At 37.2% G+C, this 27539-nt stretch overlaps 2 protein-coding genes across 4 annotated transcripts in view; both read left to right on the top strand.

The window, feature by feature from the left end:
• The window catches only part of eml3 (EMAP like 3), a 42023-nt gene extending 36566 nt beyond the window's left edge, over positions 1 to 5457 (top strand). The window contains exons 19-24 of one of the 2 annotated variants that reach the window (XM_066680469.1): positions 883 to 971; positions 1201 to 1298; positions 1933 to 2020; positions 2152 to 2250; positions 2808 to 2938; positions 3986 to 5457. In XM_066680469.1, the coding sequence (XP_066536566.1) occupies positions 883 to 971; positions 1201 to 1298; positions 1933 to 2020; positions 2152 to 2250; positions 2808 to 2938; positions 3986 to 4216 (736 nt within the window). In that variant the 3' untranslated portion in view covers positions 4217 to 5457. The remainder of the gene's footprint in view (positions 1 to 882; positions 972 to 1200; positions 1299 to 1932; positions 2021 to 2151; positions 2251 to 2807; positions 2939 to 3985) is intronic. The other variant, XM_066680470.1, reaches the window with a different exon arrangement.
• Positions 5458 to 5677: 220 nt separating this feature from the next.
• On the top strand, positions 5678 to 27123 carry mta2 (metastasis associated 1 family, member 2). 2 transcript variants are annotated; one of them, XM_066681178.1, is made up of 18 exons: positions 5678 to 6148; positions 15455 to 15522; positions 16426 to 16519; positions 18651 to 18768; positions 19048 to 19111; positions 19289 to 19406; positions 19558 to 19660; positions 20606 to 20705; positions 21255 to 21443; positions 21574 to 21648; positions 22096 to 22154; positions 23037 to 23137; positions 23321 to 23460; positions 23566 to 23794; positions 24223 to 24312; positions 24402 to 24529; positions 24824 to 24966; positions 25061 to 27123. In XM_066681178.1, the coding sequence occupies exons 1-18, from the start codon at positions 6121 to 6123 to the stop codon at positions 25212 to 25214; spliced, it is 2001 nt and encodes a 666-aa protein (XP_066537275.1). In that variant the 5' UTR covers positions 5678 to 6120; the 3' UTR covers positions 25215 to 27123. The 2 variants fall into 2 exon arrangements, with proteins under 2 accessions (XP_066537275.1, XP_066537276.1); XM_066681179.1 differs by lacking the exon at positions 24824 to 24966.
• The last annotated feature ends 416 nt before the right edge of the window (positions 27124 to 27539 follow it).

Raw genomic sequence — 27539 nt, 5'->3', positions numbered from 1 at the left:
GTGGGGAAAACATTAAAGGTGGACTCATCAGAGAACAATACATGTTTCACGTTGTCCACAGCCCAAGATTTGCACTCCTTGCACCATTGAAACCGACGTTTGGTATTGGCATGAGTGACCAAAGGTTTGGCTACAGCAGCCCAGCCGTGTATATTGACCCTGTGGAGCTCCCCGACGGACAGTTCTGGTGGAAACAGGAGAGTTGAGGTGCACATTTAATTCTGCCATGATTTGGGCAGCTGTGGTTTTATGTTTTTTGGATACAATCCGAGTCAGCACCCGAACATCCCTTTCAGACAGCTTCCTCTTGCGTCCACAGTGAATCCTGTTGGATGTGTTTCGTCCTTCTTGGTGGTATGCTGACATTACCCTGGATACTGTGGCTCTTGATACAACACAAAGACTTACTGTCTTGGTCACAGATGCGCCAGCAAGACGTGCACCAACAATCTGTCCTCTTTTAAACTCTGGTATGTCACGCGTAATGTTGTGTGCATTGCAATATTTTGAGCAAAACTGTGCTCTTACCCTCTGCTAATTGAACCACTCTGCTCTTACTGGTGCAATGTGCAATTAATGAAGATTGGCCACCAGGCTAGTCCAATTTAGTCATGAAACCTCCCACACTAAAATGACAGGTGTTTCAGTTTCATTGTCCAACCCCTCTGTGTGTGTGTGTATATATTTATTTATTTATTTTTTGGGACATGAAAATACATTATCCTGAAAGGTGCAGTTACATTCCTGTTTAGCTTTAAGGGATAAAAAAAATAAGTTGGAAATGGTCTCTGTACATGCAACTGCAAACATCATTCAATATTGTCGTCATTATCATCATCATCGCTCTCCTCTCTCTCCCCCCATTCTGTGGTTGTGTTGCAGGTGGCTGGTGTTGGACCTACAAACCCGAGAGGTGATGTCCGACTTAGTCGATGGCAATGAGCAGTTGTCTGTCATCAGATACTCACCAGGTCAAAACGCATGGCTCAGGCGCAGGCTCAGTGCCTCATACTACAGGAGCATGCTATTATTACTAACTCACTGCCATTTTCTCTGTGGTACCATAGTCATTAAAACACACATCTTAACTACAAGATGATACCATTTCATTACTACACCTGGGTCTTAAAGGTGACGTGGAAATGTTTATTTGTGTGGTTTCCTCTCTGACTGCATTCCTTTATTGGTTTTCCTCCACAGATGGCAGCTTTTTGGCTGTTGGTTCCCATGACAACTTCATTTACATTTACAACGTGACAGAGGGAGGCCGGCGCTACACGCGCTTTGGAAAGTGCACGGTAAGCGAAGCATGCTAAAACAGATGTGCCAGAATCTGGAGAACTGTATTGAGTTAGGTCTGTAATGATATATTTATGATGTGTGCCACTGAGTGTAATATTCCAGAGGAGTTTATGTAAAAAAAATGCATCCGTTGTATCAGCATAGAACCTTGAAAATGTTATGTTCTTAATGTGTGTTAGTGTAATGAGATAATTGTACTATTTATAATATTACGTTTTATATAAAAAAATATTTTCATCATTCCATTCAATAATTGACACTAGAATGACATTTTCACACACTGTAAATAATAGCTGGGTGGAAAGTAGTTATTGGGGAGGGAAAAAGCAAGGGCTCATGGAGACTTTAATACAAAGCATTTCAGTTGGAGCATTTGGACAAATAGTTAATGAGTGAGTATCTGTCAATTGATTTAGTGTCTATGAGCGAGACATTGAGTTGCTGTGAGTGAGAGTTTGAGTCTGAGTGAGTGAGTGACAGAGTTTAAGTCTATGAGTGATTGAGTGCCTGAGTGACTGAGTGGGTGAATGAATTATAAGCCAGTTCCATGCTGTGCCTCTTAAAGACAGATCTAAAGCTATTACATCCTAACAGGCCCACTGTGTTATGCTCTGTTCTTTTCCATTTCAGGGCCATTCCAGTTTTATCACTCACCTAGATTGGTCCAAAGATGGAAAGTACATTATGTCCAATTCTGGGGATTATGAAATCCTTTACTGTAAGTGTTTATGTCTAGAGTGTGTCCATTGTGTGGGAAGATGTTTGCAAATACACATGTTTAGGTATTAGCTGTCCTGAACCAGGTCTCATGCCAGGTTAATACAATATTGCTGTGCTTTTGTAATGCAGGGGATGTGGCTGGAGGTTGTAAATTGTTGCGAAATCGTTACGAGAGCAAGGATCGTGAATGGGCCTCCTATACGTGTGTGCTGGGCTTCCATGTCATGGGTAAGAAAGAAATAACAACAAAGAAAACTGGGAAAAAATGACATTTAGCTTATTCTGGTCTTGCACGTAACTGCTGTGACGTGCTTGGTCAGGAATGTGGATCAGGCAATATTAGAGGCATGGCTAAATACACTAAATACAATAATAATGCACATCTGATATAATGTTAGAAGCTTTTGTGGTTTAATATTTTCTTGCATTCTGTTGTATTTTGTGTGTGGTCAGTAATTTAAGGAAATGTAGCAATATCATTTTTTCATTTAATGGTTAATTGTAATTTATCATGGAGTAAATGCATTGGAATTTGAGCAGGCATGTTGCACAAAAGTATGTTTACACAAAAATTAAACAGAACCTATTTCAACTAAACTGCTATTTATTAATAAGTCGTTGTCCTGCAGTTTTCAGTTTTATAAATGATGCAGTTCTTCGTATTCAGTGTGACTTTCTGGTTTATAACACATGCCTCAGGGTTTTCTGCAGGCACAGTTGAATCCTGTTAGTGTATCTGTTGTGTTAATCTGTGTAAAGTGTTTATGATGATTTGTATAATGCAGGTGTGTGGTTGGAGGGCTCAGATGGGACAGACATCAATGCTCTGTGTCGCTCTCACAGTGAGAGGATGGTTGCAGTGGCTGATGACTTCTGTAAAGTTCATTTGTTCCAGTATCCATGCCCTAAACCAAAGGTCAGTTCAGGCAGCACAGGTTTAATATCTCCATACTCAATACTAATTCAGGGATAGAGGCATATAGTGCCCCTGAGCACTGGGCTGTTGAGCCATGAAGCCACATTTTTTGAATTGTTGGTGCTCCCAGTGTGCATCCATGTAACTGCCACAGAAATGTTCCAATCTCTAATTTGGATCCTTCTCAGAACACTAATGATTATTAAAGCAACCAAGGGGGATCAGTTATTTCTCAATACCCATCATTTGAGATGAACTTTGTAAGTTGATGAGTGAGCAGGTGTTCACAAACACTTGGCCATTCAGTGTATTGCCAAGGAAAACTCTGTATAAGGGAGAGTCTTAAAAGTCACTGAGTGTTTTCTCTCATGATAGGTGTGGGTAACTGGGAATGGGAAGGAGAAATTAAAGGGTTTTTCTTTAATAATATTTTGTGTTTCATTAAATTCTTGTCATTTTTATATACTTTACGTTACCTACATATATGTAATCAAAAAACTGTATTTATTTAATGATTTCTGTTTACATTTGTGTCTATTTTGTGCTGCCATTTTTCAGTTTATATATAAAAACTGATAGAAACATCACAAAGATGTAAATACAAATACTTTACAGAATTGTAATCAGAAGGTAATAATTTGGTAACAAATGGGATTTTACACATTATATTATAATATATATGTTCCTAGTTGTTACTAAATAATTATTCAGTAATTGCACAATGTAAGTAATTCTGTAATATTAGGTCTAATGCCCAAATATAAATGAGCTATACATTGTGTAACAAGCAGCAAGAAAAAAGTGAAGTGAAAACTAAAATGATCTCTTATTTTATGTGACCTTGAATATATTTACCTTTAAATATGGTTAAAGACATGTCACGTTAGTGGTGAGCAAGCCTGTTTTACTGTTGTGCATATACATCTAGCATTAAAACATGACATCCCAGATAATTCATTTCCATACACCTAATAATTATAACACCACTCAGGAAATCTTTGATTGGTAAAAATTTCTCCTTATGTTTTTTTCCCCACTAATTTTCAGGCACCTAGTCACAGATATGAGGGTCATGGAAGTCATGTGACCAATGTCCGCTTCACCTACAAGGACAGCAACTTGCTGTCACTAGGTGGAAAGGACACATGCATCCTCCAGTGGAGGGTTAAGAGGAGCGGAGCAGTGGACGACAAGGAACACCCAAACCCCTCCTTTGCTTCTTCTACTTCCACTAACTCCTCAGATCCTGGATCCCAGAGAGAAAAGGGGCTGGAATGAGCAGAGAAAGAGGTCGAGTGAGAGAGAAACAGCTGGAATGAAAAGAGGATGAAAGAACTGGAATGACCAGATGGCAAAAGTTGAAGACAGAAAGAGAGAAAACAGAATATAATATTGCACAGCCTAGTTATAAATCAGCATTAGCAAGACTGTGCTGAGAGTATGCAATGTTACGGTGTTCTTGGCCCCTCAATGTCAAGGCAATAAATGGTGCATTGATATTCACTATATCAGGTTTACGTTTTATATTACTCAAGTTCTCTAAAATACAGGACCAAAGAACTTATGTTTATGTGAAGTTTACTGTTTCATAATTCTCGTCATTAACATTACATTGTTTTGTTGATGATGAATCTGGAATGCACAAGGTCTGTATGTGCCTTTAGAGAAAATCATCTTCAGAGAAAGTCCTACAGAAGCAAGTCTCTCATTTATCATACTTATACCATAAATGTTTACGTTACTGACCTTTTGCTTGTTTGTAGATGTGAATTGCTTGTCAAATTACTGTGCACTGTGTGGTTCTGATTTTATTAAATGTATGTGTGTCATCACACTATTAAACCCATATCCTTTGTCAGAATCTTGATACTCTACTAGACGTTAATGAAATAGGATTTTAGCTACTGTACTGTACACACACATATTTGAATTGTGGCAGTTAAACAAGCGCTGCACACATTTTGAAAGAATGAATGCATATGTGCCATCAGTATAACATGGTTTATGACAAACCCCAGCAAATAAAGGGGAAGAATTTAATTGCCTTGATATGCGTGCCCCCTACAGGACTAAAGCGAAATTAAATCAGACCTCAATATGTCCATTTAACCCACAGGGGGAGCAAGAAGAACATTAATGTATTCCTACAGAATTTTTTTTTTTTTCTCTTTTTATGGCCTTCAGACACCAATAGATTATAACTATTTGGACACTATGGATACTATTGATATGATAAATTTATTATATAGTTTTATATATAGTATATACACACTGGTTGTTCACCTGAAGCTGGATAGATCCGCCCTGTAATCTGGAAGGAATATTTTCTTAGATTTGTGACTTAAGAACCCCTGGATGTCTGCATCTCTCTTTTTGGGACTGTTTCCTAACGCAGCAGCTACAAAGCAGAAATGCTCAGGCTTAGCTGTAGCACATAAACAACTCAGTCTCAGAGTACATACAGCAATTTTATTTAACCAAAAACTACAAATTAACCTATTCATATTTTTGTTTGTTTGTTTTTAATGTAAAGTGTTATTAATGGTAAATGAGTGATAGTGCTTAAATAAATAATCTTTGGCTCGAACACCAAATCTGTCTATAAATGTCTCATATACTAAATAGCGTTCAAAATCATGTAGTGTAACAAATGTGTCAAAGGCTTGAGTTCGGCGGGACTCGGGGAGATCTACAATGACGTCTAGAGCTTCCGAAGATGACGTTGAGGAGAAACGGGGAGGAGGGGTGAGAGCCGAGCGGAGGTGAAGAAGAGGAGGATGAAGCGGGGAGCGCGGAGGATGAGAGGAAGAGTGGAGTGAGAGCGAGCTAGCGAGTGTGTATGTGTGAGAGAGACTAACGGATGGCTGAGAGTGCGTGTGTGCGGGGCTGAAGGTGTAAGGAGCCGGGAGCCACGGAAAGAGAGAGACTGGTTTGTTACCGCGCAGTTTACCGGGAACGGGAACAAAGAGCGCGCTTAGACCTGCAGAGAGTCGCCGCAACGGAAAGTTTGAACTTTTTCTTCCGCCGCTCGGGCTCCGTTCGCTCGGTGCCGGCGCCGCTCTCGGGCTTTTGTTCAGCTCCGTGCTTCGAGTCGTAGGGGAGAGCCGCCGCCGCGCTTCTATTCGCCCCAGAGCGGAGTCTCGGCTCCGGTTTAATCCGCAGAGAGGGGGAGAGAAGGGAGAATGGCGGCCAACATGTACCGAGTCGGAGGTGAGTGTTTGTTGTTGTTATTTAAAGATAAACCCCGGCGCTGTAACGGTCAGTATGCTCTTTCTTTAGCCGCGCGGCTAGCGCTGATTAACACTAACGCTAGTCTTCTAGTTAGCATACATGCTAACTAGCACGCTAGCGCCTATTCTCTCATCTGGTGGCGTTTTCTCTCTTTATTTCCGCCTTCTTTGCAAAGGCCGGCTTTAGGAGCGAGGTAACGACCTCCACTCCTCCTCACTCTGACACGTCCAGCCTCATACAAACTCTTCCAACCTTACACCGACTCTTCCAGTATCACACTGAGCCTCACACGGACTCTTCCAACCTCACACTGACTCTTCAATGCTCACACGGAGCCTCACACGGACTCTTCCAGGCTCACACTGACTCTTCCAGGATCACATTAAGCCTCAAACTGACTCGTCCGGTCTCACACAGACTCTTCCAGCCTCACAAGCTGCCTTATTCTGACCCTTCCAGACTTATACTGAGCCTCACACTGACACTTCCTGCCTCAAACCCAGCCTCACTCTGACTTATCCAGCCTCACACTCAGCCTGACTCAGACTCCGTCAACCTCTCCCAGACTCACATAGAAAGCAGCTTTGAGTGCATTTGTACAGTTGTGCAAGGAAGTGTGGTCCAGATGAAGCAATGTACAGCATCGTATGTTCTAAAATAATATCTCCAGCTCCTGTGCCTTCAGTTTTTCACCTGTGAGTCTGTGATCTGGGGGCTGTATCCCACGAGGTTTTAATGCTTAGTGCTTTATTATCATTGGGAGTTGTAGCCAAACTTTGCCAAAAAGAAGACAAGCAGGATTTAGGGCAACCTAAGGACAGACTGAGCTCAGAGCAGCTACCAAACTCAACTCCACATAATCTGGCAGCTTTCAATACTTGTAATTAGCTAGTAACTGATGTTAGCTACAAGCTAGTAGTAAGCTAACTGTTAGTAAAATTGATGCTGCCTGCCCCCAAAACCTTTGTGTCTTGCAACATGTGATTGTGGCTACTTTTTTATAGATCGTATTTATATCTTAATTTGCTAAATATTTGACGACAACCAGTGTTGAACAATGCTTGCATGTAAAGCTTAAAGCCTGATATGTTTCTGTCTTAAATGGTCACAGCCCTTTGTGTTTTTATATGTGAATGTTGAGCCGTAAGAGCAACTATAAATAGGTCAGTCTGATGTGATAAAAATGCTGTAGGTTTTTTCCCCATTAATTGACTCTCCTTGCCTCTTACTACCCAACCAGACTCCATCCAGCTTGTGTTAATGTGGATCATCATTAAGTGCACAACACCTTTTATTCACTCAGTAGGTCTCTCCAGTGAATATATTATCTCTTACCTTTCATAACAAATGTCAGTTATAACAGTGTAACAATTTTAGTTCACTGCTGAATACTGAGGATTAATGATTGCTCATACCAAAGATCTTTACAACTGTACCTTTTGAGCGTCCAGCCTTATCATCTTAATATATTGAAAATCAAAATGGAAAATGTATTTTGATAGATCCTTAGTGAATTGCGAGAATGGTGTTTCTCATTTTTATGTGTATTGAAACAAACTAACATTCTGGTCCCTCGAGTGACAATGTTCCCACTGATGCATGCCTGTAACACTATCTCAGTCTTGAAATCAGTCAGTGGTTACTCGCTTCCTGTTCTCCTTATTTTCTTTTTTTTTTAGCACAAATATATCTTATTAAATGTAATGGCATTTAAGCATTTATTGACCCATGAAATTTTGTTCCGAAGCTGAATATGGCCTGCTAACTTTCTGTGAGAACCTAGTTTAACACAGCCCTGAGCACCAAATTCTGCCACCAGACTTGACCCAACCTCACCTAATTCAGCCCGCTGATCAGAGCCTGAATGCAACATTTTAGAAGTATTGCATAAAAATCAGTTAAGTTATGGTGCAAAATATAGGTGGCATATGCTGACTGATGATAACATTAAAGTTGCTTCCTTGTTTGTATACTAAGTGTCCATTTTATCAGCTAGATTTTCCACACATTTGCTTAATTACTATAGTCCATCAGTAGCTGTTCATACCTTGGGTGGGTTTTTTTTTTATTTTGTTTTTTTTAATAAATCTTGTACTATGGTAAGAACAGTACTGACTGCTAAACAGGTTCAATTGGGTCTAAGTACGCACAGCAACAGATGGATTTCAGTGTAATAAAATTATATCTAAAAAAATAAAAATAAAAATAAAGTGCACTTATGTTAATTGCAACTGATGAAATGGATAGTGAATGCAGAAACTAAGATGGCTTTAATGTTAGTGTATAGGTATTGATATGTATTTGTATTGTCTAAAAATTCTGCCTTAGATTTTTGTATAATATTATATTGGTACAGGCTAAACCTCAAGATTTCTCTAGCAATAATGACAAAAGTAGTTTTATAATGCTCTATTACTCTGGTACTACAGTGTATCAGAAAATTCATTCAGTACTATATTTTCATAACTGGCATTTTCACCTCATCGGGCAAGTCAGAAAACTAAGTATTATCAAAAGTCCGGGAAAGTCTTTTTTGTAAACCTGGGTATTTTTACTGTAGATAAAGAGTTCTGAATACATTTAATTTTGAATAGAAAAAAGGTACTGAGTAATTTGTTTAGTAGATATTTGTTCTAGTAGATATTTTTGGTACTGTTGTTGAAGCTGATATTGATAATGAACACATGTAACGATTCTCTGTTCTATCGTTGACTTAAGATAATTGTGCATTAGTTATAAAGGTTTAGTTTTATATGGAATGGGTACAGTGCCTTAATGTAATTGAACTTGACTTTCTGCATGCTACCATGCTGCCTCTGGCTGTGAATGAAGCTCACAATTCCAGATGGTGACAGCCTGCTAGAAGTCAGGACTGCTGCCCTCGTGTGTGGTACAATCAATTATGTGTTTATTGTTAAATACAGACTGGTTGGGTGAAGTAGTTAATATTTAGTTTTATTTTTATTTAGTTATTGTGAATTTTTTTTAAATGGTTTTCTAAATACCCATCTCAGAGTCTGCACTGTGTAAAATGTAGAATTAAATTATTAACTTAGAAATAAGAGATGAATTGCTAATAAGTTAAATCAGAGGTGCATACTTTTTTCTGCCCACGAAATGAGACATTGTGCTGATCTGCATTTTAATGGGTTCTTCCGGGTTTTTTTTACACTCACATAACTTACATTTATTCAATTTTGTGTTTTATATATTTATTTTATGCCATTTTGAGGTAGTTTAGACATGAATAGCTTGTTCCAAAGTGTGATGTATAAAGTTGGTTTTATTTTGGTTTTTGGCGTATTCCTGTAGTGGAAACAAGGATATTTTTGTACTGTTTTTACACAGCTTTCTTTTTTTTTATTGTGTCTTAGCAGGTATTGCCATTTTAAGATACTTTATCAACTAGTTCTGAAGAGTAAAGCCATTTTTTAAAATTACATTTTTGGTTTGGTGACTTTGGAAAAATTTAATGCATAAAACCTGATAACGTTAATGGGAAACGCAAGTATTTATTTGGGGCTTAAACTACTGGCAGTTCATTGATTGGCCTTTTGTGATTTACCACTAATTCCGATCCCTCATTTCAGACTATAATTTTTACTGTATGCAGATGACTGCTGGAAGACTAATACCTTGGTCATCTTTTGTGATTAAACTTATTAGTTATGAAGAATAGGATGCAAAGTGATATCTGAATCATACAATATGATCTGTAGATACGTTTGAAAATATCAAAAGTATGTTAAAAGCTATCTTTAGTTTTGACCGTTTAACCAGACAGATATTTGAAGAGAAGAAAAATTAGGTGATACAGAGCTAATTATCTCCCCTGTGTTAGTTGTTCGTCAGTCAGTCCAGAAACCATCCAACCCTTTGTATGAATGTTGGCAGGCACCAAGAGTTGGCTAGTGCTGCTGTAGATGGACAGGGAAGAGAAACCAAGCCATTTTCCAAACTAGACAGCAAAGCCAGTTGTGATGAACATGGATTTAAGCAAGTTCAACAACAAGACACTAACCATTTGGGGCCCCTTTTGGGCCATCCCGAAGCACCAGAGACAGCCCACCAGTCATAGTTTTTGTGTGCTGTCCTGCACTTTTGGCAGAAGGTGTCTGACACTTGTCTGACCTGTTCTTCTCTGGTTCCCTCTCCATGAGTGTAATAGACCAGAGTTTGGCGCAGGGCTGAGGACTGCTCTGTCAGCTCATGCCCAAGACCTAGTCCCAGATGAGATTATATTTGTTGTAACATTCTCGCTCTTGCATTTACATGAAACGGTCAGTAGTTAAATTGCGCCTTCAACCAATTCTTTTCTCTTCCTTACCACATAGAAAAATTTGTATGTTCTTCTAGAAATTCTGTGCTTGCTATTTTGTCCCCCACATAAGTAAAAATTTAAAGTTGGATTGAAGCAAAGAATAAATAAATTATTAAAGCAATATACAATTTTGCATGTATAGTTTAATAACAGCTTTTGCATATTGCAACTTTCTGCAACGTCAGTTGGGTTTGCACACTATACAAGCGTTGCCTTTATCTATAGCTTAATATCCAAATCTCAAAATTAAATACAGAATGCCTACCCAGCAAAAGAATATCCGAATATTTGGGGCCAGTCCTATATTTTACATACACAGTCAAGTGTCATGAAATCGAATCAAGTATATCCAAGCATGCAGAAACTGTTTGATTTGTGATTTTCAGTCAAGTCAGTAATGCAGTGTCATAAAGCATGATCTACATATTAATAGCAAAAGTAACCAAGTCATCAAGTTTGAGACAAATGTCTCTTCACTAACTTGTGGTTTTCAAGGTAAAAAATTCAAGGTGAAATAATTTAAAATGCGACTAGAGCCAGCTAGGTCCGGATTTACGTAATTAAAGACTTTAAATTGTCTGCCTTATCAGTATTAATTTCAACTCGTGTCACCTACTATGGATATGTTTTTTTTTGGTTTTTTTTTTTTTTTTGTTATAATTGTGTACAGCAATAATAAACAGTGCTCAAAATTATTGTTAAACTGCTTATCTGTCCGTAGCGTTCATAGTCATATTTAAGGGTTTTAAAAAAGCTATCTATAATGGGGCAGGACAATATGGCCAATATTTATATTACGATATCTTTCTAAATTTCAGTCGATAAATATAGTTCAGACACACAAAAGCCACAGAAAAACTGTCAAGAACAAACAAGAAACATGACATCACCTTCGAGCATGAACCTCTTGGCTTTGTCAATATTAATATTATTAAGCTTATTTTTAACTTTAAAATTGAGGGCAATGAACTGGGCTGTGCCCTGTAATGACCATCAGTCAGTGACAGATGCTGTAAATGATGTATGCCTTCTGAAATATGTAAAATGTGTTTAAAAATCATATTATTACTGATACATTTTATATTGCGATTATATATTGATATTGAATTATTGTCCAGCTCTATCTATAAATAATATACGTAAGTATATAGACCTGTCACGATTCTTACATAATCGCATGATCGTGATTATTTGCTCTAAACTGCAATGATTTGCTGTGACTGTGGCCATTTTATATATTATTTTAAACCTAATGTACAGAATATCAGTTACATGTATTTTTTTTAAAACAAATAAGGTGAGACAAATGATTAAGGAGATTTAGGCTATGCATATCTTCTGCTTATTCATATTTATTTAAGCAACTGTAATTATTCAAGTACACTGTGGCACATTTCAACAAGGTAGCACAACTCATCAGAACAGTCAGCTTTGCAATAAAACGGTGGCAGTAAAAGGTGCCAATGCAACAAACCTGAGAAATCATCTACAGATCCACCACCCCAGTTCGGTGAACTTGGGGAGACAATGGCATTAACAGATTCTTCCAGAGGCTCTCGGGTGAGTATTTTAGGCTGCGTTCACAGCAGGTAAAAGTTGACCAAATCTGTGTGGGTTTTTATTTATTTATTTTTTCCCCTGCTGTTCACGCTGTCTATATAACATGACTTGTATCTGACATAAGTCTGAACAGAACAAGCTCCTTAACTGACCTGCATGCTCAAAGAATGATGCTTCAGGTGCTGACCTCACTGTTTCATACAGCACTTTAATTTTTTTAAATGAAGAAATGGGACCGGACTGGTGTTTTACTGCAGTGATATTTCACAAAACCTCCCTTTTCTTTATTCCAAATGAGTTCTATATTAAAAACAGGGTATTAATTAGAGACTAAAGAATATTAAAACATGAACAGATTTTTCATTCACTCTAAGCACAAATTTCCAGAGTCTCTCATGAACACTAGACCTCCAAAGAGAAATAGACAACAATGGGTTTATTATTTCCATGAGCCACATTTATACAGCTTCATACTGACATGAACAACAAACCTAATATAAAACTCCTAAAAACAAAGCTCTCTATTGTTTTATAAAAAAAATCTTAATACAAATTTCTACAAGTTTTATTTTCTTAAAATTAAGAGATAGGAACCTGGTTTCAGGAGTTTCATTTTGTAAAAAAAAATTAGGAAATGAAAAACCTGTGAAAATTCTTTGACCTGGCCGTTTCCACCTCCTAAACACCTTAAAGTAGCTAGTGTGACGTAAAAAAGTCACATGATTTCCGACCTGGCCATTCAGACAGAGTCGAATTTCCACAGAATGGACATGGATCGGATTTCAATACCACATATGAAAATGGCCCAAATCTGATATGAAAAAGTCAGATTCAGTGCGTTTTACGCTGTTCACACAGCCACATGAATGACACATTCATGTCACATATGACATCAGATTTGGGCCTCTTTACCAGCTGTGTGAATGTATTCTTAGTATTCCTTGCCCAGAATATGCCAAGCCAGATGTTTAAGCCATAGTACATTTGATTTGAGATTTAGCAACTATTGTTTTAAAACAAACAAATTTACTTTAAAGACAAATATCTTTACATATCTTTATGAATAAGCTGTTCAATAAATGGATGTGTCTTTTATCATAATAGTGTGTATACATTATTATGCTATCATTAATATAGGCCTATTAATATATTGGGGGCATTAAAAAACAGACAAACTTTTATTTGCAATTACTTGTATGACAATTAATCGCAAGGTAAAATTTCATTATTGTGACATCTCTATATGTATATAGATTTATTTGCATACATCAAGAGCAGAGAGAGATTGGAATGATTATTAAATAGTTCCTGTTTTCACAGGAAGTATGTTTCACATTTTCTTGCTTTAAGGCCAGAATACATAACTGACAGCAAGTCAATTTTACATGTATAGTTTATATAAACAGTTCAAAAAATTTAGTTAGATGCTTGACTTTTACATGTAGTATAGGTTTCAAGCAAACATTGAAACTTGTACTATTACATTTTAGTTTTGGTGGTGATAGTTATGTCTGTTTAAGTACATATTTCATGCACAGTAGTGACAGTGTATTGCATCTGTCCTGTGCTGTTTAAGTTTTATCTTTATTGAAGCTTCAGCACTGAAATTACAGCTAAGTTGTATGCTGACCTAAGGACCACCAGTTAAAGTTTAAAGATATTACTGACTTCAGATGTGGTGCTATATTTGAAATCACATACTGTAGCTTTGAGCATAGCTATAGACTATGGACTGTAGAAGAGAACAAGAATGCACAAAAGTCTACATGAAAATCACTAATTGGAAACCAAACAAGCAGGCTGATATTTTGTCATCTCCCAGTAGACGCTGGTCGAGTAATAGACATCTATACTTGGCCTTTGGAATGATAATAACAAATTCTAACAAGCAAATTTCTATAGGAAAAAAAGATAAAAAAATAACCAAGTTTATTTCAGTGTGTTACATTTTTACTGTATTTATGAACTTTGCAAGTTTCTACTTTTTGATTTTATGAAGTGGAACAGTTTTGATCTGATAATCATATTGGGCATCAAAGCATGGTTTAATATAAACAATTGTACTGCATAATCTACAGCAAATTATATCCTATTATGTTGCAGACTGTTTTTAAATCCTCTCAAAATCAGTATCTGCATCACTTACAGAGGTGCATTCTCTTTTTGAGGGGAATGTATTGATCCACGGCCCTATCTTTTCATTCCACCATTCACTGTGATAAAGCGTATGAACCTGAAGAGACCTCCATTTTAATTTGTCCCTGTGGGAAGAGGCTAACAACATGGCTGAATGAAGAGAAGAAAGCTTTTAGATGACCATGGTTGTTATCAAAATTGTTACATATTCTACATGAAACAGAAGTGGATTGCTTACACATTGTTTGGCCTACTTTAGCATATATTCTCATTACTGATTTTAATAAGATGTGTTACATATATTAATATATTAGAATAAGGCAATGTTGATCATATATGGGAATTCTTGTGCTGTGCTTGTTTCTCCTGGAATGTTATCAGAAGTTTACTGCGTGGGAGTTTTTAGATAATTTATTATTATTATTATTATTATTATTTTAACTCTGAGGTATTTCATCAATTATAGTAGAAGTCAGAAAAGATTATATTTTAAGATGTGGTGTTTGTTAAATAGGATTTAAGTAGTTATTACATTAAAGGTATGCTCTAGCATTTTTTTTCTCTGAACACATTCATATTAAGGATATAATGTTTTTGTATGTATTGCAAAAATGAATTTGAAACCACTTGATGAAATATAAATGGTATCTCTGACACCCTGAGTTCCACATTGTTCATATTTTTTTCTTATGTCTAAATGTCAGCATTCTATTTGAATTACTTGGGAGAAGTTGCATTTATGGCTCTCAAACTTATTCAGATGAATAAGTTTATAAAATAATTATTGGTTTGTGATATTTGGCATTTAATTGAGATTTTATTGTTCTCTTGTTATAAAGCTGCCATTGCAGCTGGTGACAAATTTATGCATGTGAAATTAATTGGATTCAGTCTAATCTGTGTATCATTTTATTTTCTTGTAACATGTTTCAATATTTTTCTAACTATAAATATGTGAATTCTTTCACCTTTAGTGTGCATGCATGTATTTTATAGAAATTATATTGGATTGAATACTGTCTTACTGTTCTACAGTAGTAGCTGTATGATAGAAGACACTTAGATTCAAGAGAAATCTATTATTTATAAACAGTTGTTTAAGTGGATTAATACGCTTTTTATTACATTTAGAGAAAAATTTTGTTTTTTTTAAGAACATTGTGTTTAAAACCTGTTTAGAATGTACGGTGTGATTTCTTTTAGCCAAAATACTCTACAAATCAATCATGTAACTAATTGCTTTTTTTCTTGCCCTTCACTTTCTTTAGATTATGTGTATTTTGAAAACTCATCAAGCAACCCCTACCTGATCCGCAGAATAGAAGAACTCAACAAGGTGGGTTTGGGAAAACCATAAATTGAGCATGCTGATATATATATATTTTTTAGCTTGTATCTCTATTCTAAAGATTACTAAGGGTGTAAAAATACTATATTTTTGTGAAACTTGTGGACATTTTTTTTTTAAGTTCTCTTACTTAAAGGCAGGTTCAATACAACTGTCCAAAGTTATATCTTGGCCACTTCTAGATATTAAACATTTTATTGGAAATAACCGGTAAATATGTAATTTTGATTAATAGATATGAGTGGGGGGCAGACTTTAAGAGTTTAGATCCTGCCATTAGAGGCTATTATATAATGTAGAGAATGACATTAGGCTGTCTCTCAAAGCAGGGATTAAATGCATTTATGTAACCTGCTCACACTGCTGTGGAGCACAGCATAAGAAATCAGATGAAGTTTGTGCCAGAGAGCCCATGTTATGCATGTTTTTGTCAGTGAAAGATCCCTGCTGTTTTGCTCAATTAGCGTAAACTAAACTTAAGGTATTTTGATAAATGTTAAATGAATTGTAATTTACACGTTTATATATGTTTCAAATGTCCCCTAACACTTGGAAAAGTTCATTGTGGACATTAGAATGGAGTGTCCATAACTGGGATTTGCTCATTTATATACAATGATTATTTACAACTCAGTTCAAGGTAGAGTGAATTTGACATTTTGTTAAATGGATAAGAGTTAAGAAAGTTTCCTAAGTGTTAAATTTTTTGCATTTTTATTGGCGTACAAATTTGGAATTGTGACTGGTTTAATGCAGTGATCTAAATGATTTAGATTTTTTTTTTTTGTTGTTTCAGTTAAATTCAGCTTTTTGTTTTATTTTTATTTTTTATATATAGCTTAGTAAGCTCTTTATTGTAAATCTTTCTCTCCTGTCAATTGCCCCTTGCAGACGGCTAATGGAAATGTAGAAGCCAAGGTGGTGTGCCTCTTCAGAAGAAGAGATATATCAGGCAATCTGAATACTCTGGCTGACAGCAATGCCAGTAAGTACTGCAACATGCTCCTCCTAGTCTGTTAGGGTTTTATATTCACACTAAACATTTTAATAATGCGTGATTTATTTATTTATTTTTTGGGGGGCAAATTTATAATTACAGAGTAAAATAATTGTGTTGGATTTTGTGGGTAGCACATTGAGTAATCCTGGGTGTCTTTCTTGCAAATACTTCAAATGAAGAATAAGAAGTCAAAATAATAAAAACTATTCTTCTGCCCTCAATTGACATCAATCAACTGGCCACCAGAATACCTTGTGCGAACAAACAAATTTTGTCAGGTGCCTTATTTGGCCACTGTGGGCTACAGTGTAGACAGTGTAGTTGATTTACCAGATAGACGGATATATATATTTTTTTGTTTTATAGCATTTTAAATGTATCACTACCATAGAGCTTTATCATTGTGCCTTCGACTGATGGATGCAGTTTTCCAACTTCCAGACAGAAAGAAAAAAATCAGGAAACATTGTATAATGTGAAAGACTATTGTAATCCTATATTTTTTCAGATCAAGGAATGAGTGGCTAGAAGCTGTTAAACTTTGTTTGGTGGCAAATTGAAAACAAGCACATTTTCCATAAGCTGGTCCCTCAACAGTGCTTTCAATTGCCTCATGGGTTGGCCCACCAGCAATTTAGTTTCACTCTTAATGAGAAGTGTGTTAGACCCAAATGTTTATTTACTAAAGTTTGAAGGGAGGGAATGGAAACAATGTCCCAACCGAGGCAGACCACCATCTCAAAGCGGGGCAAAGTCTGTTTGGCTTATTTATGGGATTTAGAGCACTGCTCTATGATTCCACTACTTCTGCACTGCTCAAGCTTTGTGTACCCTGCTGTGCAGCTCTTTATGGTGTTGGGCTATTCTTGCATGGTTATTTAACATGCTGCTGTTACAGAAGGATGACCTAGGCTTGTGTTCCACCCACTGAGGTTACACCTTTCCTCGTCTCACTTTCTTATTCTCCTTATACTCCAGACTACACCCCCCCCCCCCCCCAAACACCCTGTCTGGGCTTCTGTGAGCTTGTCCTCTGTTGGCCCTTAGCCCACAGTTTTAGCTCTGCCGTCTTTGAACAAAAGAGCCTTCTTGGGTCTCTCCTGGCACAGAAAGAGTTAACACCAACTCGCTGGTGTCTTTGTCAAGGAGTGTGTGTTTGCTAGCCTGTGAGACTGACTTGTGTGTGTGTGTGTGTGTTGGGGGCGGGGTTGTTACTCAGTGGGGGATGGGTGCCTCAGGTTTGTGTACAGGGTTTCCTAGTAAATCTGGCAGGGACAGGCTGGCCGAGGTGGGGGGGGATCTGGAGTGGCAGGAGGGGTTAATGGAGAGGGGTGTGGTCAAAGACCCCGCCCACTCGCTGACGGGGTTTCCTCTGGCTGAGCACAGGGGTGGAGTCCACCCTGATCATCTGATAGTCCCATCAGGTCTCCCCTCTTACAAGCACTCATTTAAGAGATGAGGAATGCGGAATTTTGAATGCTTATTGTGAAATATTTCTTATGGTTCAATAAATAAGAGTATTTTTCGCATTTATGTTGATACCTGCTCTTTTTATATCAAGGGTATTAAGGGAATTACTAAGTCTGTCTTCTCTGCTGCAGCAATAGCCTCTTCTCTTCTGGGAAGATGGACACCAGAAGTTAGAGCAATGCTGTAAAGATTTTTGTGCATTTACCTGTAAAACAAGTTTGCCCTAGATTAGTTTGAAAAAATATTTACCAGATCAAGTCCTCTTTCCTATGTGTTCTTCACTGTTTGTTTTCTCTAAATGACAAAGATTTCGTTCAGTCAAGTAATTTATATTAGTCAAAATGTGTGACTAAATGAAAACGTTCTAATAATAATAATAGCAATTTTTTCTATTGTAATACTACTCATTCCATGCTGGGCCAGGATAATTAATTACTGAAATGTATAAGAAAACTAATAAACGTATTTGGGCTGACTTCTTATATCTAATGTAGCCAAAGAGCTACTCCAACTCATTCCAAGGGTATGGAACGGTGCCCTGACGGTGGGGGGGTCTCGCATCTAATATATATATATTTTTTTTATTTAAAGAAAACTATTTCTTTTTAAGAGCAATGAGAACTGATGCATGTGCGGGTTCTTGCAGGAGACTTTGAGGAGGAGTCCAAGCAGCCACCAATCACTGAGCAACAGAAACACCAGCTTAAACACAGAGAACTGTTCCTGTCCCGGCAATTTGAGTCTCTTCCTGCCACACACATACGGTAAATCATTCTCTCTCACACAAAAACGCACACAGAAGGGATTTTTTTCTCTCTGCAGCGTCTAGTTTATTACATACATTCTTTGATTAATCCATATTTTAAAAAAGAAATTATGTAGTATGCTAATAAAATCATGAGTGCATCAGAAGATTCTGTAAAACACATTAATTTTATTAATAAGTATTCTCTCATAGCTTATATTAACTTACACTGACAGTTACCTGAAGTTATTGTTTCAAAAAGACAAGGTTTTATAGCTCAATGTTTGTTTGTTCACAGAGGAAAATGTAATGTCACACTTCTGAATGAGACTGATGTTTTAACAAGCTACCTAGAACGGGAGGTAAGACCAAACTCATTTTAGATTATGTTTCAGTAAAACATGAAATTGTTAGAGTTGAGTGAATCCTGTAAGCCTGAGGACAAACTCCAATCATAGGCCTATTACTACAAGGGAAATATTGCAGTAGTTTTTCTTGCAGTCAGTGTAATGGAGTATTTTTGGGTTTGTTCTCTACAGGACTGTTTCTTTTACTCATTGGTGTTTGACCCAGTTCAGAAGACCCTGCTTGCTGATCAAGGCGAGATCAGGGTGGGCTCCAAATACCAGGCTGAGGTCCCTGATAAACTCTCAGAAGGTAGTGTGAACAAAAAATTGGATATATAATTGCTTCTCTTAGTTGTCTGCTTGAAGGCATTAGATTGAATTTTATCTTGTAGGTTCTCAAAGTTAAATTGTCTTGAAGTTTGCATATAGACCAACACAATTTTGTACTTGTCTTACTGTAGGTGAAACAGACAATCGAGTACAGGAGAAACTGGAAACGAAGGTGTGGGATCCAGATAACCAACTGAAGGACTCTCAAATAGATCAGTTTCTGGTGGTGGCTCGGTGAGTCAGATTCACCATTGGATCACAACTTGCTCCTGTCGCTATGGGAACCATACTTATGGCTCATACTAACTCCACAAGTTCCAGAATCACAACTGATTGACATACAGAACATTTTTTATGTTTTTTATGTCATCTTTATCTTTATGTTGCAATGAGTAGAGATGTGTATGGATTTAGTGAAGTGCTTCATTACAAAGAAACACTGCAATGTTATGTGTTATCTGAGTTATCATGGATAACTTGCATGGAAATGATAGTGGGAGCAGAACTATTTTTCCACTGAAAACGTATTAACATCAATACTTAACACTGTGTTGTATAGCTTGTGTACCTCATAATAAAAGCTGTAACTTTCAGTTTAGTGTCTGCTTGGTGAAGAATGTCCCTGGGTAATGTGTTTTGGAATAAGTCAGTAATTTGGCTAAGGGGATTCCATTGATAAGATGGCTTTTAAAAATGAATTTTATTTATTTGAAAAGAAAACTGAATATTTTGTGGAAACTTTGTGAACACAATTTTTTTTAATTAATCCTTTATACCAATACATAATGGTAACATTTTAATGCTAAAGTAGGATTGAGTATTCTTTCACATAGCTAGGATTATGCAGTTGTTTTTGTGTTTAGTGTTGCCATCTATAGGACAAGTAAATATGGTTGATTTGTCACAGAAGTAAGCCTTCAGTAAGATTTTCTGTATGTGATATTGTTCCTATCAAATATATTATTCTGATATATTGTGTGCTGTGAAGCCAGTTGTTAATCAGGGCACAAAATCTATTCTGCATACATAAGTACACAATTGTCATTACATTTTAAATTTTAATGAATATCTTTGCCAGGATTGAAGAAATGTTTGGCTCACTGGAAGTGAATTATACATTGCTCAATACTGAGATACGCATGAGGTGTATTTATAGCATTCATGATAACTGTGTTACAGGGCTGTGGGGACGTTCGCCCGTGCATTAGACTGCAGCAGCTCCATTCGCCAGCCGAGCCTCCACATGAGCGCAGCAGCCGCGTCCAGAGACATAACACTGGTGGGAAGAGACAAATGCATAGACACACTTAGTCATATAATTATGCATCATACTTTATTGCACTATGTGAAGATGTTTCTTGTATTTAATTATTCATGAACTGTGTGTTATAATGTCATTGTCCTGTCTTTACTGCCTTTTAATGCTGAAATGCATTGTTCTGCCAAATATATTTGTGATCCTGTTACCGTTAAGAATGTTAAGGGAATTGCTTGCTGTCTCTCCCCCTACTCACTGCAAGTAAAATGTAAATTTGTAAATGTAAAATGTAAAATTGGTAAGGCAGGACAAAAGAAATGGAGAAAAAATTATTATTAGAATTTACATCCTTTAGTTGTTCATTGTTTACTCTTTTTAGAAGTGTATTCTGTTCAAAATGAAATGTATTAGATTTATTCAGGTGAAAATAACACATCCTCTACATGAACAAACTTAAATGTAGCTTTTTTGTTTTATTTGATAAAAATAGTATTTATTTTTAGAATACAAGATAAACTTAAAATGTGCTATTGCAACCTTTTTTCTATTGTGCTTTCTTTCTTTCCCCAGTTTCATGCAATGGACACCTTGCAGAAGAATGGCTATGACTTGGCCAAGGCCATGTCGACGTTGGTGCCACAGGGTGGGCCTGTTCTATGCCGGGACGAGATGGAGGAGTGGAGTGCCTCAGAGGCCATGTTGTTTGAAGAAGCCCTGGAGAAATATGGGAAAGACTTTAATGATATTCGGCAGGATTTTGTGAGTTCATGAACTCTTACTACTTCCTCACATTTCGCATGTATCTTATTTTATGGACTGTAAAATGGTCCATGTTTGTTCTATGTAACACTCACCTCGCATTTTTAATTGCTTTTTTTATGTTGTCCAGTTGCCCTGGAAGTCATTAGCCAGTGTGGTTCAGTTCTACTATATGTGGAAGACCACAGACCGTTACATCCAGCAGGTAACCATACTTGATAATTTTTCAGTCTAATTTTGTTTTTTTGTATTTGGGCCCGGTTTAAACTTGGATGTTAACCTCTAATCATAGTAATTTATTTCCAGTATACAGTGATCAAATCTCATTTTGCCATGTACATTTTAAATTTTTGCATGCTAATGTGATGTGGGGCAGAGTAGGTGGCATTTATAAATGCCGTATTGTATTTCATTTTGTTTATAATGCTGTAGTGGTTTTTGAAACCTTTTGGCATTGCAGAGCAGTGTGCACAATAGATCTGAGGAAATTCTGTCATAAGCACAATTACTCTTTCCCTTTTTAATATGTAAACAGACAATGTCCATATAGACACACATTTAAGGCCAAGTGTAAATAGGGCCCTAATTGCTTACATTCAAATTCTCATTTATCTGTGTGCTGAGGAGTTATGCTTTTGTTATTTGCTTTCAGAAAAGGCTAAAGGCAGCAGAGGCTGACAGTAAATTGAAACAGGTTTACATCCCCACCTAGTGAGTATTTACTGTAATAACAACTGTGTAAGTGGGTTCTAGATTAGTTGGCTATAATAATGGCAAGGAAGCGTTACATTTGTAATCTCTAGGGCTGGTGACACACATTTGGAAATTTGTTTGTTGGGTAGATATTCTGTTTTAAATTTTGAGATTCAAATTGTTTTTTGCCTAAATGAAAGTTATCGATAAAAGACAACACTCCACCCCACCCATATTCAGGCTCTCTTCTCTCTTTTTATTTATTTATTTATTTTTTTAAGCAATATGCTCATTTGAAAACCACACCTCACCCATATTCAGACTCTTCAACATTAAAGTACTTGTATGAAATAAAGCCTAAAACAGCTTTAAACAGTAAACAGCAAACACAACAAAACGTAGAGAAGTCCCAGTTCATTTTGTCAGCTTTGTACCTGAAATTATGAAATTAGACCACCTCCACAAAGCTCTGATTAATTCATGTATATGCTGTGCCTTTAGTGGCAGAGTGTATGCAGGGTTTAGTGAGCAAGGCTAGCAAGGAGTTGTGCTGCGGTCCAGCATGGAGTTTGGGATTATAAATCAGGTGTAAGTCTTCAATTTTCTGAACAAAACCAAACACACAAAAGAAAAAAAAAACTATAAAAAATAAACACCTACCATCACTCAAATATTCTAATATTTTCTGGTTACTCTGGATACAGCTTCAAAGCTCTAAAAATTACATTCAGAACAGCACTAGTAATATCAATTGCTTTAACATTCAGCTGTTTTTTGTTCTCATTTTCTTGAACTATGCTTTATAATTTGATGTTGTTTGATGTTTTCAGTCTTAAATATTTTACTAACAAATGATGATTTATATCTTTTATTTATTTTTATTTTTTTTTTTTACATCAGCACCAAACCCAACCCTAACCAGATCATGGCCCCTGGTAACAAGCCTGGAATGAATGGAGCTGCAGGCTTCCAGAAAGGACTGTGCTGCGAGAGCTGCCACAGTGAGTACCATAATATTACAGTAATGCTTACTCCACATTTACAGCATTTCACTCAGAACTTTCTCTGACTTACCTACTGACGCTAGGACATTATATCATCACTGGACATGGTTGAACACTACTTAATCTAAGAGATATTAGTGTCATTCCTTTCACACTGAAATGTCCTTTATGCACCTCCAGCTGCCCAATCGCCTCAGTGGTATGCATGGGGGCCTCCGAACATGCAGTGTCGACTCTGCGCCTCCTGCTGGATTTACTGGAAGAAGTATGGTGGCTTGAAGACCCCCACACAATTAGAGGGTGCTACAAGAACAGGCTCGGTATACCTCAAAGCCGTTTCATTTTCATGCTCATTTTAGTATTAGACAGCAGATTTCAAGATCAGTCCACCTCCTTGACTGATCTTTGTGTTCCCGTTTTTTTAGGATGCAGCGCCACGCGGACACATGACACGTCAGGAAGTGCAGGGCATGTCCCCGTTCACCAGCAGCGCTGGGAGAGCCAAGTTGTTGGCTAAAAACCGGCAGACATTTATTCTGCAGACAACCAAGCTGACCCGCATTGCCCGCCGTGTCTGCCAGGACATCCTGCAGTCCCGCCGCGCTGCCCGCAGGCCCTACGCCTCCATCAATGCCAATGCTGTCAAAGCAGAGTGTGAGTGAACTGCTATTACGTCTGTCTGAAACATGTAAGGGAATACGAATAAAAAAGAAAACAATTTGTAGAGATGCTGTTGTCAGTATCAGAGTTTTTGTAAGAGTATGTTTCATACACCAGTATTTCTCACCTCTGGTCCTGTACACACGTTGAATTGCAGTTTTCCATGAAGACTCCCATTTTAAATCTGATATTTAAAATGAGTTATTAATGAGCTTATAAACTAGTTCAAGTGTGGATCAGTGAAAACACTAAAATATGCTGAAGAGTGTGCCCCCAGGACCTGGATTGGGGAAATGCTGTCCTAAGCAGCACTAAAATTGTTTTAAGAAACGGATATGTACAGAACTCCTAATTCCAAATATTTTCAAATATTTAATGCCATAAGATGATAAACTTTTTTCTTTTTTTTTTTATTCATTCAGGTATGATAAGACTTCCTAAAGCATCTAAGAATGCTATGAAGAATCGACCTATTCCACGACCATCTCTTGTGAATATAGTGAAAGAACTTGGTGAGAATTTTCCTGGGCAAAATTCGAAAGGTTTCTTGATTTCTATGGTTTGTATGGGTGTATTGAGTTACGTCTCTTTTGTCCCTCAGCTGTTCAGGCACCTCTAAAACTAAAAGCTCCTCGTGGTGCTCCCACCCCAATCAACCGTAATCAGGCAAGCCAACCCCGCAGTGCCCCTGCTCTGCTTGGAAAGAGGCTCTGTGATAGTGGAAGCTCAGTAAGTTGTTTTTGTATGTTTATTTTCTTCTCTTCCCCTCCCACCCTCCCTCAAATTAGGAACTGCTTTATTGGCGCAAATGTAGTTAGGACAGTGTTACACCAGTGTAGACAGGGAATGAACGTTAAACTGTTAGCTGCTGAACAGCAATGGTAAAAGGGGTATTAGTGACATTTGCAAAATGTAAGTAATTCAGCCCTTCAGATGAAATTGAGTGTGGTAGCTTTCAGAGGCGTTAAACCCAAAGGTGTCCCTTTTTATCCTTTTACCAAACTCATTTTCTATTGGCCACAGGTGGGAGGGCACCCCTTTTCCACTAACGGGAGGCTGTTTATGTCCAGCATGAGGACAACTTCTCAGTCAGTAATAAAGCGTCAGAGAGTCAGCCAAGGAGATGCCCCCAATCCCGTAGTGTTTGTGGCTACTAAAGAAACCAGGTGCGTTATAGTAACTATGCATGCGACGTTTGACCACTGCGTCAAGTTTGCCTTTCTATTTTATGATTAATGTGTGTTTGTCTGCTTTCTTCAGAGCCTTGAGAAAACACCTGTCTCAAGCAGAGATGAGAAGGGCAGCTAGGAAACCAAACATCCCTGTCAGGGTGAAAATTCCTCTGCCACCAAGGCCGCTTCCTGTACCCATCCTGCCCTCCAGTACCAACGAACCAATTGTGCTGGAGGACTAAAGTACTTTGCTGTTAGGCCACAACCCTCCACCATCACATGTCAGATTTCACCATGTTTAGACGTTTTTCTCCTTTTTCCTCTGTTATGACCTACCAAACCATATTTCACAAATACACATGCATCAGAATACATCTGTTTTGCTTTATCTATATATCTATCACTTTGTTCATCTGTTTCTGTCCATTTCTTCTGTTCTCTGGTGCTGTTTCTCACTCTCTTTATTGCGCGATTACTGTCAGAAACACACATTGACACAGACCAGCATAAGCCCCGCACATCAGGCAGCAGGCTTTGGGTGTGGACTTCAGTGTTTTATTCCAGTGTTATTGTTTATTTTTCCCTCTTCCCCTTTTTTTAAATACAAATATTTTTAACTGTAATTTAATTCAGACGATTCTCAACATGAAACAATGGTAATGAAGCACACTTTATTTTTCCTCCAGGTTGATCTTTATTTGTGTAAATATTAACAGGTTTCGGGGTGGAATCTTTAATGCTGGGTTTCGAAGGGGGGGGGTGAAATAAATCCTTGCATCTTTCTCTTTTCCTTTGTTCAAAAAGAAAAATCAAGATGTCCATAATGTAGTCAATTTCCTGTCTGGAAACGTTAATGTGCATTGTTTAAAACATTTTGAGTGGTACTCAACTGTCTAATCCAAGCTGAACATCTTACTTGATTAATTTTTTTACAATAGCTCCAATGGACAACAGAGCCCTGGACTGCGGCGTTGTCCCCCAGAGCTCTACATGTCATGGATCAGTGGACTCAAGTTTAGAACTTTTTTTTTTTTTTTTTTTTTTTTTTTTTTTAAGCTCCCAACAATGTCTTTTTCTTTTTTTTCAGTAATAATTTAGCAATATTTGATGGAACAAAAATTGTTTTGGAGATTGACGGTGACAACAATTGATTTTCTCTTTGGCTCAGGGACTGGGTTGTGTTTAAAACCTTTTCTCAGTGCTAGGATGACAATGTTGATGGCTCCTAACTACATTCTCAGATAAGAGCAAGGTGAAAATGTGTTTGTAGGATGGAAGGACAAACACACGTCAGAGAACACTGGCTTCTAAGTGGTATGTTTTTAATTAAATGGTAAAAGTTTGGACTTTCACAATCAGAAAGATGCTGCCTCATTTTCTTCCAGCTTGCCCTTTTTTGTATAAAATAAATAAAGCCATTTAAATTTGATCTCTGATATATGTCAAGAGACTCAAAACATTAATTGCGTATCTGATAACCCAGCAGCTACTTTTCCAAATGGAGCTGCATCTAAAATAATGTAGGGATTGTAGATAATGTAATAGTAGTTGTGAAGTAAGGGAAAGGGGAAAATGATGTTCTCTGGAATTTTTTTTTATAAATAATAAGTAACATCTCCAATAGGTTGTGGGCCAGGCTGATTTGAATCATGCTCATTATTGGTTTTATTTGTGCTTTATTCTTGACATGTAAACAATTGGACTTTCTCATTCACTTATTTCACTGTGAAATATGTCAACCAGTGAATGAGTCCTGCATTGTATTCCCTTGTAAAAAAAAAAATGCCCCCCCCCCCCCCCCCCCCCCCAGTTTAGGGGTTTTGTAAGGTTTCTTAAAATGACTGTGCACAGCACATTAAAACTTAAATAAACAACCCCCCCCCCAACAATTGTCACCGGTTTTATATAAAAAGTGGTAGCTTGTGTTTCTGCTACCTTTAGCTGAGGGCTGAAATTACATGTCTGTATTGTTCTCCATTTGGGGTTGGGTCAGTGGGAAGGGTGGGTAGATCAGTTCATTAAGGTAGGTTCAATTTTGTATGTCAGTGACTTTTTTTCTCAACTGTTTTTTATTCCAATGTCTCTGTATCCTTAAATGCATCTTGATAAGGAAAAAATAAAGATTATTCTTTGTGGTCATACACCTTCCAATTTTGTCATGTGTGGATTTATTTTTTTTTTATCAACTTCGGACATGTGGAACAAATCTTAATCTTGCATAAACTTTGTTCTGTTGTTCATTTACTTCTGCAGGTTATTTCAGTTGAACTGTCAGCTTATATTAAAAATGAGAATATATAATTCCATTCATTTGAGTATCCTAAACCACTTCAGATTATATAAAAGTCCATATTTGGATATTATCAAAGTTAAATAACTTTAATTTGGCATAATTCCACAAATATTCCCTTCCAGACTCTATTACTGTGTTAAAACAGTAATAGAGTTAAGCTGTAGCCTTTAAAAAAAATCTTCCATGCCCCTTTATACATTTTAAAGCAATTTTAAGCAGGAAATTTGCAATCTCTCGAACCTCAGTGTATTTAAAAACTTCTCATAATTCTCAA

The sequence above is a fragment of the Hoplias malabaricus genome, chromosome 9 (genome assembly GCF_029633855.1).
Source record: "Hoplias malabaricus isolate fHopMal1 chromosome 9, fHopMal1.hap1, whole genome shotgun sequence".
Lineage (NCBI taxonomy): Eukaryota > Metazoa > Chordata > Actinopteri > Characiformes > Erythrinidae > Hoplias > Hoplias malabaricus.
Note: the sequence above shows the minus strand (reverse complement) of the source record. Positions and strands in the feature narration are given on the sequence as shown.

Bases quoted from the DNA above. Each gene is read 5' to 3' on its own strand.
- mta2 (XM_066681178.1), top strand. From the start codon at position 6,121: ATGGCGGCCAACATGTACCGAGTCGGAG. The intron at 20,706-21,254 runs GTGGGAAGAGAC...TTCTTTCCCCAG, and splicing joins CGTCCAGAGACATAACACTG to TTTCATGCAATGGACACCTT. The intron at 22,155-23,036 runs GTGAGTATTTAC...TTTTTACATCAG, and splicing joins CAGGTTTACATCCCCACCTA to CACCAAACCCAACCCTAACC.